Source organism: Desmodus rotundus, chromosome 7 (genome assembly GCF_022682495.2).
Source record: "Desmodus rotundus isolate HL8 chromosome 7, HLdesRot8A.1, whole genome shotgun sequence".
NCBI lineage: Eukaryota > Metazoa > Chordata > Mammalia > Chiroptera > Phyllostomidae > Desmodus > Desmodus rotundus.
The window spans coordinates 48,899,669-48,913,492 of NC_071393.1; the positions used below are offsets into that span (position 1 = coordinate 48,899,669).

Genomic DNA, 13,824 nt, shown 5'->3' on the forward strand with positions numbered 1-13,824 from the left:
GACAATTTCAGGTTAAATTACTTTAAGGATGTACAGGTATTTCAGGGAGGGAATTGGAGGGAAGGCACCTAAAAGCACATCTTGCAGGTACCTCCTAACTCACACAATTACTACCCCTCTTCTAGAGCCAACTCCACCCATCCTGCAGCTTCACCCACAGCCTGCCCATGCTGTTTTGTCTCCTCAACTCTGTTACAAGTTCTTCTGCACCTATGTGTTCAGCTGCTTGCAAGATTCCATCTCTTGGATGTTCAAATTCAACACACCCGGACAGAAATCCTCTTCTGCCTGTCCACCCACACTAAAACCTGTTCCTCCCGCAGTGTTCGTGTTCTCTAGATCATGGATGGCATCATTTCCTACCCAGTTGCCCAAGCCAGCGATTTATTTTTAAGTCAGATTTCTTATGATTTACATTCAGTGAAGTTCACCTTTTTAGCCATTGCTTTTATACCAGCTTATGCAGTGTAACTATTTCTATAATCAGAATTCAGAACTGTTCCACCACCTCTGAAACTTCCCTTATGCCCTTGGTCACATTGTGACGGAGCCTGGGTCCTGGAAACTACTGATTGGTTTACTCTGGCAATAATTTTGCCTTTCCCACCATGTCATATACATAGAATTATATACAACATAGCCATTTAAGCCTGGCATCTTTCACTTAACACTGTTAAGAGTCATCCATGTTGTTGTGGGTGGTGGTGGTTTATTCCGTTGTGTTCCTGAGTAGTATGCCATCTCAGCCAGAAATGTCGAGTCATGTAAAATTGTTCTTTCTCTTTCATTCCCGGCCACATCCCCAGTCCTGTCAGTTCTACTTCCTGCCTCTCTCTCAAACGTATTCTTTGCTATCCTAAGTTAGCAATGTCTCAATTAAGGGGGACCCATAAGGACATCGCTATTATATTCTCATAGAGCTCAGGCTTTGACCCTTAGGGTCCTTTTATGTTGCCACCTTGGTGCATAAATCATTACTGAGTTAAGGACAGAACTAGCCTTCAAGCAAGTGTTGTCACTTTCTTCCAGAAAACTCAAAAATTCCATCTCTCAGAATTTATCCTAAAGATATAACAGGACAAATTTAAATGCTAATAATGAGGGACTGGTTAAGATAGTTATGGTATATATGTGTACTATATACACATATATGTAATATATGTAATATGTAGTGTATTATATGTGTATGTATATATCTGCATGTGTTACAGATGATACATATGTAATATCAACATAGTGGAGCGCTAGTCAGCCATTAAAAATGAAGTACTAGAGTATTTAATGACCTGAAAAAAATGTTCATAATAAAAGCAAAATTTTCAGACATAAGTATCAGATATATCCTGCTCTGGAAATTAGGCTTTTGGACATCCCTAGTTACCCAAGCATGAAAGTCAACAATCTTTTTGTTACTCTTACTAGCCATAATATCAGATATGTCCAATGCTTTAGTTTAACAGAATCATAGGCACAATAGAAAATGTGTGTATTTAATATAATGTGATTGGTAGTTCTTAATGCATGATATATTGGCTTTTTCACAGCATCTTTTAAATGTATTTGATATTCTGGGTCAGCACTCTCCAGGAGAACTTCCTGCAGTGGTGGAAATGTCTATACTTTGCACTGTCTGCTCTGGAGCTGCTACCCACATGTGGCTATCGAGCATATCAAATATAAAGGGGTGGACAAAAGTAGGTTTACAGTTGTGAATGCGTGAAAAAGTTTATTATTATTTATTTATTAATGTATTATTTATTTGTTTTACAACTATAAACCTACCTTTGCCCACCACTCTGTGGCTGGTGCAACTGAGCAACTGGATTTTATTTCATTTTAATTACTTTAAATTTATACATATAGCTAGTGGCTATCATATTGGACAGTGAAGATTATTACCTTAATCTGTAAACTTCACCAGTGAGGTATAATTGGGAAACATTGAAGACAGCCAAGCTCTTATTCTCAAATACCAAGATCTGTTTTCCAAGGATTAGTTTTACAACTATAGCATTTTATCCTTTGGATAACTGGGTTCCAAAGTGATTTTTCCTGGAAGCCAAAAATGTGAACAACTCAATTATGCTTTTTATATGCTTTATAAGACATAGGTAAATATATAAATTATCTAGTACTTAGTTCTAAAATTCAGATGTATTCTTTTGATTGTAATTAATCTTTTAGTAAGTCTATAAGCAATATTCCAATTTTATCCTATATCAAGTATTTGCCTCCTAAAGGGTAATAACTTTTTAAAATAGAATATGTAGAGGCCACTGTTTTAACTCTATGCCAGGAGGTATATTACTAACATGTTTTATTTTATTTAGTGTCAGAAATTTGGAGAGTATCACAAAGATGATCCAAGTTCCTTCAGATTTTCAGAAACTTTCTCCCTGTATCCACAGGTGGGTAGATAAAAGGCCTATGTTCTCTTCTTTCTGTTGATGATAGCATTGAGTCTTACTTTTGTTGTTAACTTTTATTACTTAACTTACAGAACCTATTGTATTGGGTTGTTCTTTTGGTGTTAGGTAAGTTTTGGGATAGATAAGAAATTAGTATTGTGCTGTGAGTAGTCAGTAAAAAAGTATATAGTATTTTTCTGTTGGCCTTGCAAATAGAATTTATTTGTGGTAAGTAGACATTACACTGGAACCCTTCTGTGCAATAGAATTAAGGGTGGGGCAGATTAACATTCCCTCTGATATAAGGCATCGAATTACAGTGGAACTAAAAGAACTTAACTTGAAGTAATTTTACCAATCAACTGTTTTTACAGCATGGGATCAGCATCTGAGAACAGTTTTAGGGGCACATACCAGGTAAATAGAAGCTAGTTTGATTTATCTTACAGAACCTTTTCACTTGGGCAGCTGAACCTGTCCCTTAACTGTTGTTTTAGTGTAACAGATAACATTTATTCAACTCAGTACTATCTGCAAAAAACTCCAGGAGAATAAAGACTGATGTGGATTCCATTTTTAAGGAGCTTTCAGTCTGAAGGGTGAGATCACAGAACTGAACATGTGAAATGGTATGAGAGATATACAGAATTTAAAGGAAACTTAAAGGAATCCTTCCAAATAGTTGGTTAGATACATATTTATAGAAGAGGTGGCATTTAACTCAGTCTAGAAGGATGATTAATATTGATAAGTGGAAATTCAAATTTTTGCTCATGAAAACGTTGTTTAAAGCCTCAACTTCCTTTTCAGAACTCCTCTTACATTTTTTAGAAAATATTTTATTGACCTGTAACTCCATGTTTATAGAGGGAGACTTCCCTACACCTCTGGTGAAGTTTTGAAGAACTAGGAAAAGGCAGAGCCCACTTGTCTGAAGACAGGCAAAAAAACCTTGTTTTGGGAGTTCTTGGTCCTCATCTTCATAGCAGAAACTAATAGGAAAGGGAATAGGGGCATTAGCCTAAGCATTTGACTGAATTTTCCACACTTTTTTTTGCTTTCTCTTTTCTCCCTACTCTAAACCTTCTCTTTAGGCTTTTAGGTTCGGAGAAATCTGGGCATCCCATCCTTTCCCCTCTACAGGAAATAGAGACCAGAAGACCCAGAAAGACTTTTTTACTTTGGGTTTTCAAAAGCTAATGATCTTCTAAAAGGTGACATACTCTAAATTGAAGGGAGACCTTTGTCTTCAAAATATTTAACCCTGAATTTACCAGTGACACATTGCTGTGAATAAACAAGAATGGCTGAAGTGATAAAGCCTTAGGAAAAGGGATGAGAATTTCAGTGGCAGGTGTTGGGAGAGAACTGTGAAGGGAGTTTTTTCAGGAGCAACATGTAGGTACTTGGGACCTGAGGGCTGAAGGAAGGTGAGAGAAGTAACTGAAGAACAAATGGGTAGGAGTACTTTGGAGCTGATACTATTGATTGTATCAGAGACCCTTGATTGAGTCAGGGGCAGTGGAGCTATCTTTCATTCAGGTTTAAGTCTCCTTTCTGATCTTTTGTGTGAGGCGTGAGTGGAAAGGGAGAAAGTGAAAGGAGAAAGAATAAATGAAACAGTGCAAGGAATGTTGCTTAGAGATTAGGACGACCTTAAATATTAAGGAAGAAGTGGGTGTATGTAAGTCCCTTTTAAAAATCTATCTGTTAATCAACTTTTATGTTCTCATAGAGTATTTTGGTGGTGTTAATGAATAATAATTAAAATGAGATGTGGCCAGAGAGATGAGGAATAAAAAGAAAGAAGGCTGATAACATACCATCTGGCATCAGCCTCTGAATAACTTAAATCTGAGATGGGGTTTTTTTTTTGTCTCTATTTCTGTTTTTATTTTGAGTCATCTCTATTTAATTTTTTAATTGTTGAATTAAATTTTCAAGTCACTGATAAATAATAATATTCTGAGGAATGCAATTTAGAATGTTATTATAATTTGTTTTGTTGTGGTATTGGTAGTTGTAATCAAATGCTTTTTATAATAGTAAACTCCTATTGCAATATTAAAATCATTCAAAAGCTGTCTCACATGTTTTATCTTGTAGTTTATGTTTCACTTAAGAAGGTCTCCTTTCTTGCAAGTTTTTAACAATAGTCCTGATGAGAGTTCATATTATCGTCACCATTTTATGCGCCAAGATCTGACCCAGTCCCTAATCATGATTCAGCCTATTCTGTATGCGTATTCCTTTAGCGGACCACCAGAGGTAAGGGGGGCATAAAAGAAATGGGCTTTGTTATGGTCATGTGTACCATTAAAAAGCGAAATCAGCTAACTTCTTCTTGAACACAGTTACTAAATAAAAGAATTTAATTTAAGAATAATGATCTTAAGGTATTCATGTGTTCATTGACAATATTTGTGAGTGCTTTCTATGTGCTAGGCTTCATGCTAGGCCATATTAGGAAATTGTTAATAATGAAATAATGAGATGGAAGAGACTTTTAAAAAAATTATTTATTTTTAGAGAGAGGAGAAAGGAGGGATAAAGAGAGAAAGAGAAACATTGATGTGAGAAAGAAACATCAGTTGGTTGCTTCTTGTATGCGCCCTGACCTGGGACTGACCTGCAACCCAGGCGTGTTCCCCAACCAGGAATTGAACTGGTGGCCCTTTGGTTTGCGGAATGATGCCCAACCAACTGAGCCATACCAGTCAGGGCAAGATGGAACAGAATTTTAAAATCATTTTGCAGGCCCGTGCCTCTGGGTGTCTTGTAATGCCCCATGTCAAAGTGGACCGAGGCCTTGGAACCATTGCCTGGCCTCTGCCCATAGCTGCAGGCACTGAAGCGGGTTGCACAGTGGAAATAAAAAATTATTGTGTCCATTCATTTGGTTGATCAAATCCCCTAGGGCTTATGATTTTTATGTCTTTAACAATGTCTAGAGGTGATCATGATTCTAGAATCTGTATCCTCTTGTTTTAATATAATCTTTTATTTTCCTGTAGTCTTTTTTGACTATATACAGTTGATTATATATATAGACGTGTACATAGAAAGGGATAAAGTCATCCATTTAATCTTCTTAACAAACTGTTCCACTTATTTTAACATTATTAAATAAACAGTTTTTTCATTCTGTAGTTAAAATAGTCTGTTTTATTATTTAGAAGTATGTTATGACTATATTTGAAAATAATTCTTTAGGGAAAGTCATGAAAAAGAATACTTATAACTTATTGATTAATGATCCCTCATGAGGTCTTTATTTACTGTTTTGTAAAAAAAAAAGTGGGTAAAATGTTATGTTTTGTTACTGTAATTGTTTTAGTATTTTTTCATCGTTTCTACTTTTTTTTAGGAAAATATATACTTTTAATATGTTGATCTAGCTAAATATTTTGTCTTGTAGTTCCTTGAATTAGGAAGGGAAGTTTTAGAAATAACAATGAAAAAATTTCAGAGTAACATATGTAAATTGCAGACATTTGGAAGAAATGGAGTACTGTTCAGAAGAAAATTGGAATCCTATCACCTCTAGTGCCTGCCCCGTCAAGTTCCAGCCTTTCCATCTAGTCCATGAGCCCCATTGGCTTCATTTTCTTAAGGCTTTGCTTTTGGAGGCATCCGCTTTGTTTCCTGCATTATCTTCTTTTTCTCTCCATCTGGATCCTTCTTATTCATGTAGAATAATAAAAGCACTCATGTTAATACAAACAAGCAAGCAAACAAAAAACCCTTGACTTGACATTTTTTTCTAATTGCCACCCCATTTCCCTGGGTCTCATTCACAGCCAATCCCAGAATCTACTTGTTGTCTGTACTTTATCACCTCATATTCTCTTCTCAGCCTGTGTTAGTCAGACTCTTGTCCCTAATATATACTGAAACAACTCTTAACAATGCCTTACATCTCGCCAGAACTCAGCATTGTTTTCCTAATGATGTGAACTCCTTGCAAACCTTTCTGCTCTAGGCTTCTCTGACCCCTGCAGCACCTGCTGGGTTTCCTCCTGCGCATGGCCTGTTCCTTCTCAGGCCACATCCTTTTGCTGCTGGTGTGTCCCTTTCAGACCTCTAAGTGCTGTCATACTCCAGGGCTGTCTGGCTTCCTCTCTGTCTTCCCTCTTTGTACGATGCAGTCTAATGTTCAAGGTTTAATTACTGTCTTCATGCATGTGACACCCCAATTTATGTCATTAGTTCAGCCCACTCCCTTTCATATCATAGTCCCTATTTTTTCCAAATTTGCTCTGTCCCAGGCTTTTCCTCTCTTACTCAGTGGTGCCACCATCAAGGTTAGGAGTCATCCTTGGTTTCTTCTTGACTGTACTTTATTTTTCAATCGTTAACCTCAGTTTAGAGAAGGTAAGGTTAGAATATGTCATGAGAATTCATAATAGCAAGAGGTTTTAAGTAACAGATAAATTTAAAACTTATAAAATTTAAATTAATAGATTGTGGAAAGGTCTTTTGTGTCTTTACGTAATTTATGTTTCCTTCCTCCTCCTGTCCCATTTTCTCACATTAGCCGGTTCTCCTTGATAGCAGCAGCATTCTTGCTGATCGTATTCTCCTCATGGACACATTCTTCCAGATTTTGATTTATCATGGTGAGGTAAGATTCCTTGGCATTTAAAACTGTGCATGTATGTAAAGTCAAGTCTTTGTCTTTCCCTGGATGGCTAGCGTTTTCCACTATGATACATTTTTATTTACATTTCAGTGAAATATGTATAAAATGTGCTGCTTCCTACTACACGGTTTTAGATTTCATGTGCAGTTGACTCAGCGGTGGCTGTTTTATCTGTTTATCCACACATGATTAGATAAGTAGATTTTACATAAAGCAGAGCGTGTATCATACTTTAGGATTTTACCTGACAACATTGAGAGGAAGAGTCAACCTTTGTCAGTGGACAAGGTTTCCTTTTCATTATTTCATGTGTTCCATATGAATTTAAAATGTATTCCACAGGAATTTTTTTTGCATTTAAAGTGAAAGCGAGTTTATCAGTGGCCAGTGAGACAGAGAATGGGCTTTCCCACAGATGGGGCAGCCCGTCTTTAGCCTAAAGGGTTTTTAAAATGATGGGCATGTCTTGAAAATTCATTTAAAATCTAAGTGAATTAAAATTTATTTATAACTTCACTTAATTGGAATAGTAAATCATTGAAAAGGGCAGAATATTTGAGTAGCCATCAAGGTATTTAGCAGAACTCTATTTATTCTGCATTTATTCATTCAGCCAATATTTAAGTGCTTCCTCTGTATAAAAAAGCACTGTACTCCGGGTGCTTTGAAAGATAGAGATTCTTTAGTCACAGACCCAGACTCAAGCTTATAGTCTAATTTTCTAGTAACTTGTGCTATTTGTTTCTCAATTTTTTCAATTGTAAATGATTTTTTATTTTCACTGTAATAGTAAAGGCATTGCAGAAATATCTTTTTAAGTAATATTATTCAAGACTTTTATAAGATTTATTATTATTTTTAATTGATAAATTAAAATTACTTATTAAAATTACTTATGCCCTTTACTTTTTTTGTCTTTATGAATTAACAAAGAAACGGTTTATTCCCATTTTCTACTACCCGTGAATGTTTTACTGAATTCTGTTACAACCCTTATTCATGTTTTTAATAACCTCACAATAGTACTCAGTGCCTGCCTCGTGTCACTGGTTATTCTAACAGTTTACTCAGCAACATTATTACTTATTAATGCTCTTTACTTTCAAAGAATAATTCCTGTAATGTGACAGAGCTAGGTTTTTGCTTATTTTTTTATTTTATGATAATGTTTGTGTCTTTAAATAACTTGTTAATGTGCTTAAAGAAGAAAGCAAAAGTGTAGATGATTGCTCCTCTATTAAATACAGAGATATTGTAAGTATATTGACTGTTTCAGTTAACTTAGAAGCCAATCCAGATTTAAATTTTTGGGTAATTTAATTATGTGGTTTTGGAGCCATTCATCTTAATAAAATAATTGATTCAGATGCTCTACAGGTATATTTATCTTGATGAGAGAATTGCTGTTATTTTTTAATTTTTTATGTTTATTTTTCTTGCCAGAATGTAACTCTGTTGGTAAAGACTTCTTAATAGTAGGTCATTTAGACGTCTCTGGGAAATCTGTAACAAAAATTTCCCTCATTTATTGTAAGCTTAGGTAGATATCTTCTAGTAACATTAAGCGTAGTGTTTTAAAATTTTCTGGGTTAATTATTATTTCTCTTTATTTTTAAAGGAGAATAAATATCCTGTGTATCTGTTTACTCAAGAATCCTGGGAATTAGCATTCTTAACCTTAAAAATGGAGATGAATGGAATAATCCATAATTTTCTTATACTCTGAAGATTACTTCAGTTGAAAATAACTCATTAAGATTTTGGATAGACTAGAAATTAAAGCTAATAATTCCTTGAATTGTTTTAAAATTAGACCATAGCCCAGTGGCGCAAGTCAGGATACCAGGACATGCCAGAGTATGAAAATTTCCGCCACCTTCTGCAAGCCCCAGTGGACGACGCCCAGGAGATCCTTCACTCCAGATTTCCAATGCCCAGGTACATCGACACTGAACACGGGGGCAGCCAGGTGAGTACTGTTAATTTGTGTGTATGTTTGTTTGTTGCCACTTCTGTGATGAGTTGTTGCCTTCCTTCATTTTTCCCTTTTTTAAAAATTATATTTTACTGATTATTCTATTATACTTGTCCCAATTTTCCCCCTTCTTCCCCTCCACCCAGCAACCCCCACTCCCTCAGGCAAGCCCCACACCATTGTTCATGTCTGTGGGTCAGGCATATAAGTTCTTTGGCTGCTCCATTTCCTTTCCTGTACTCACATCCCCATGGCTGTTCTGTAACTGACAATTGTACTTCTTAATCCCCTCACCTCTTCACCCATTCCTCCACACCCCCTTCCATCTGGAACCATCAAAATGCTCTCCATATCCATGATTCTGTCTCCGTTCTTGTTTGTTCAGTTTGTGTTTTTTAGATTCAATTGTTGATTGATATGTATTTATTGCCATTTTATTGTTCATAGTTTTGGTCGTCTTCTTTTTCTTAAATAAGTCCCTGTAAAATTTCATATAATAAGGTGCCAAAATAGCTCAGTTGGGAGAGTGTTAGACTGAAGATCTAAAATTTCATATCATAATGGTTTGGTGATGATGAACTCCTTTAGTTTTTTCTTGTCTGGGAAGCTCTTTACCTGCCCTTCAGTTCTAAATGATAGTTTTGCTGGGTAGAGCAATCTTGGCTGTAAGTCCCTGCTCTTCATGACTTAAAATATTTCTTGCCAGTCCCTTCTAGCCTGCAAAATTTCTTTTGAGAAATCAGCTGGAAGTCTTATGGGAACTCCCTTGTAGGTAACCACATCCTTTTTCTTACTGTTTCTTAGATTCTCTCTTTATTTTCAAACTTTGGCATTTAATTATGATGAGTCTTGGAGTGGGCCTCTTTGCATCCATCTTGTTTGGGACTCTCTGTGCTTCCTGAACTTGCGTGTCCGTTTCCTTCACCAAATTAGGGAAGTTTTCTTTCATTATTTTTTTGAATAGATTTCCAATTTCTTGCTCTTTCTCTTCTTCTGGCACCTCCATGATGAAAATGTTGGAACACTTGACTAACAAGCTGCTTACACTGTCCTCGTTTTTTTGGATTCTTTTTTCTTCTTGTTTTTCTGATTGGTTGTTTTTTGCTTCCTCATGTTCCAAATCACTGATTTGCTTCTCAGCCTCATCCACTCTACTGTTGTTTCCCTGTAAATTGTTCTTTATTTCAATTCGTGTATGCTTTGTGTCTGACTGGATCATTTTTATGCTGCGGAGGTCCTCACTAAGTTCCTTGAGCATCCTTATAACCACTGTTTTGAACTCTGCATCTGAAAGATTGCTTATCTACGTTTTGTTTAGTTCTTTTTCTGGAGTTTTGTTTTGTTATTTCATTTGGGCCATGTTTCTTTGTCTCCATTTTTTAGCAACCTCCCTGTGTTTGTTTCTATGTGTTAGGTAGAGCTGCTTTGACTCCCTATCTTGGTAGTGTAGCCTAATGTTGTAGATGTCCTGTAGGGTCCAGTGGCACAGCCTCTCCTATCACCCAAGTTGGGTACTTGAGGTGTGATCCCTTAGTGTGGGCTGAGTACACCCTCTTCTTGTTGTTGAGCTGTGATACGGTTGGAAAGTCAGAGGAAGAATTTACCCAGGCCAGTCAGCTGCGAGTACTGGCTGTGACCACTGGCCACCAACCTCTACCCTCTGTGGAGGATCAGCTGTGCAGGGGCAGGGTGGTGGTGTTCTGAAGTGGTCTGTAGTTCTCCACTGGGTGCGTAGGCTCTGGGGTTTCCTGGGTGGTGCAGGCCTAGGATAGCCCCCACCTGTGTTTCACCTGGGGCCACCCTGCCTGAGCTATAAAGCAATCTGAGATGGCTGCTACTTGAGCTGAGCTTGGGGTTTCTCAGGTGAAGCCAAGCTGTGAACTTAGGCTGGTTGCTGCTATGCCAGGCCTGGGACCCATAGCTTGATGGGGGTTGAGAGGTCACTGTGGTCAGCTGTTGCTTGTTTGAGAGGATTTAGGTAGTTAGGAGGCATGAGCCAAGACCAGCCATTCATATGGAAAAGCAGCTTGGGTGGGCCCGTAAGTTGGGTGAGATGGAGTTTCTGGGGATCTCTGCGGCATCGTTAGTCAGGTTGAAGGAGCCTCAGATATGGCACTAGCATGCGGGCTCTGTGGCTCTGAGTGGGGTGGATTCAGAAAAAGGGACAATGGCCCACTTTTCTGTCTGGGAGAAGGCTGTCCCCCTGCTTTCATTTTGATACCAGATACTTCACTTTCTCCCGGTATGCCTCAGGTGCCTTTCAAGTTGCTACCCCAGTGCTGGACAACAGAGGGAATGTCTGATTAAGTCTGTGTGTGGGTTCTTTAAGGGGAATTGCTTAGGACTCCAGAATTTTTTCCACGGACTCAATCCCTGCTGGTATTTGCAGTCAGAAATTATGGGGGCTTATCTTCCTGGCACTGGAACCCTGGGCTGTGGGCCTGTGGCCCTGGTGTGGGGCTGGGAATCCTCACTCCCAAGACATCCCTCCAAAATTTCTTTTGAAGGTTTTATTTATGTATTTTTAGAGAGGGGGAAGGGAGGGAGAAAGAGAGGGAAAGAAACATCAATGTGTGGTTGCCTCTCATGTCCCCACTGGGGATCTGGCCCTCATGTGCCCTGGGGAATCGAACTGGCTACCCTTTGGTTCGCAGCATGTGCTCAATGCACTGAGCCACATCAGCCAGGGTGTTCCTCCCGAATTTTTATCCACCACATGTGGATGTGGGGCCAGCCTGTTCCCTTCCCTTCTACCAGTCGGGGTGGATGTGGTTTCTTTAATTCTGTAGTTGTCGTGCATTCATTCAACTCGGTTTCTCACAGTTTTGAGTGATGGTGGTTCTATATTGTAGTTGTAATTCTGATGTGGTTGTGCCAGGAGGTGAACTGTGCTTGCTTATGCCGCCATCTTGACTGGAGCCCTCTATTTGTTATTATTAATGTTTTGACTGCATGATTTAGGGAGAAGAGGGTACATTTATTATTTATTTGTGACATATGAAGTTTAGTGGCCTACATATTTCAAAATTTAGTTCATTTTTTAAAAAGTTATATTTTAATAAAATTAATTTTACCACAACATATAAAATAAAATTCATTTTAATTGGCCTAATGTATTTGTTTAGTATTGACTAAGTTTGTGTTATTTCTTCTTTGCTTTTAAGGCCCGTTTTCTGCTTTCAAAAGTCAACCCTTCACAGACTCATAATAATATGTATGCCTGGGGACAGGTAAGTGTAAATAGCAGATCTTGGAAGTTCTTTGTGTATTTATGGTGTGTTATTTTAGCGAGAGCTACATTTTCCCCTATATATTTGGTAATAATTTCTGTTGAAAAAAGTAATGGAGAAATGAGTAGAAAATAGAATTAGTATTTGGTGACACCATAGAAAATAAGAGAGTGATCATATCAAATAGATGGAACCCTTTCATATTCCAAATTTAGTACCACACCCTTGAGAAAAAGCAATAAAGTATGTGAGTTAATATAAAAGTGATGATTTAACTTAATGCTAGGCTATGAACCACAAAAGGCCACAGACAGTAAGCCAGGAGAGGTCAGGGATTATACTTGAGCAGGAGATGCTGGAGGCCTGGGGATCATTATTAATATACTTTGATTTGGTAGAAGTTTTACCACTTGATACATATATCAACATTTATCAGGTAGCCTATATGCAGGACTCTTACAGTTGTACTTTATGGTGCATAGCAATCATTGCTGCCTGTGAAGAGCTTGTAATCTATTATCAGAGATAAGATGCGTACCTAGGGAATTAAACTACAGTGCTGAATGGGATGTGTGCTTTTAGAAAGATGCATTGCAGAAGTTAGAGGAAGACAGGAGGAGGTCACATGTTGGCAGCAGGGATTAGAAAATCTCATGTGATTAGAAAAAGGGACATTCCTTTAGAATGGTTATTATTTTCAGTAGGTGGAAATTACGAGGAAGGGAACTCTAGGCAGAGGATAGCATGGGCTAAGGTACAGAGTACAAGTAGGGATGAATAGTATAGCATAAAACTGGAAAAGTATCATATAGCCAAATTGTGGAGGATCTTGAATGGCAGGTTTAGGACAGGAGTTAGTCTTTATTTGTTAAGAATGGAATGTTTTTGGAGGTTTTTGGACAGACGGGTGAATTTGAGTCTTAGATAATTTAGTTGGGTGGTGAGATTGATTGGGAGCAGTCTACAGATTGAAACTATATCTATTGAAGTAATGCAAGTGAGAGGAAATGAAGGCGAGATGATGAAAAATAATAGATTCGGGAGATAGTTGTAAAGCAGACACAATGGGACTTGTTTAGAAGTCACATGAAAGTAAGAGTTATTCCAAGGCAAGACAGCTATGCACAAAATCTGAATTCTGATTGGGTCCTGATTTAGAGGGAGAGATAGCTATCAAGAACATAGAATGATTTGTGAAATTTGAGTATGGATTACATGTCAGATACTAGTACAGTATTCTGAAATTTCTTGAGTGTGATGATGGTGTCATTTAGGGTGGAGAAACATCCTAAAGGGTTTTGGGGGTAAAATCATGATGTCTTCAACTTGTAGAAAAGATTCAAGAAGAAGAAGAAAGGGAAAAACCTACTTTAAATTCTGCAATTTAATTATTGCTGCCTGAAAGTAATGGCATTCGAGTCATAGATAAAAGCCTGAGGTCTTTCTTGACCTGTGATTTTTGTAAGATATTATGTAAATATTTTCATAGATAATAATCATTGTAGTAACTAGTAAGTTGAATATTATGTTCTGGTTACTATGCGCAGCTTTTTATGCATTCCTTTTTAA

General features: G+C 37.5%; 1 protein-coding gene across 1 annotated transcript in view; it reads left to right on the plus strand.

The window, feature by feature from the left end:
- The window catches only part of SEC23A (SEC23 homolog A, COPII coat complex component), a 61,910-nt gene that overhangs the window by 43,951 nt on the left and 4,135 nt on the right, over nt 1-13,824 (plus strand). The window contains exons 15-19 of the mRNA XM_024551294.3: nt 2,331-2,408; nt 4,515-4,676; nt 6,946-7,032; nt 8,864-9,019; nt 12,190-12,255. Coding sequence (XP_024407062.1) covers nt 2,331-2,408; nt 4,515-4,676; nt 6,946-7,032; nt 8,864-9,019; nt 12,190-12,255 — 549 coding nt within the window. The remainder of the gene's footprint in view (nt 1-2,330; nt 2,409-4,514; nt 4,677-6,945; nt 7,033-8,863; nt 9,020-12,189; nt 12,256-13,824) is intronic.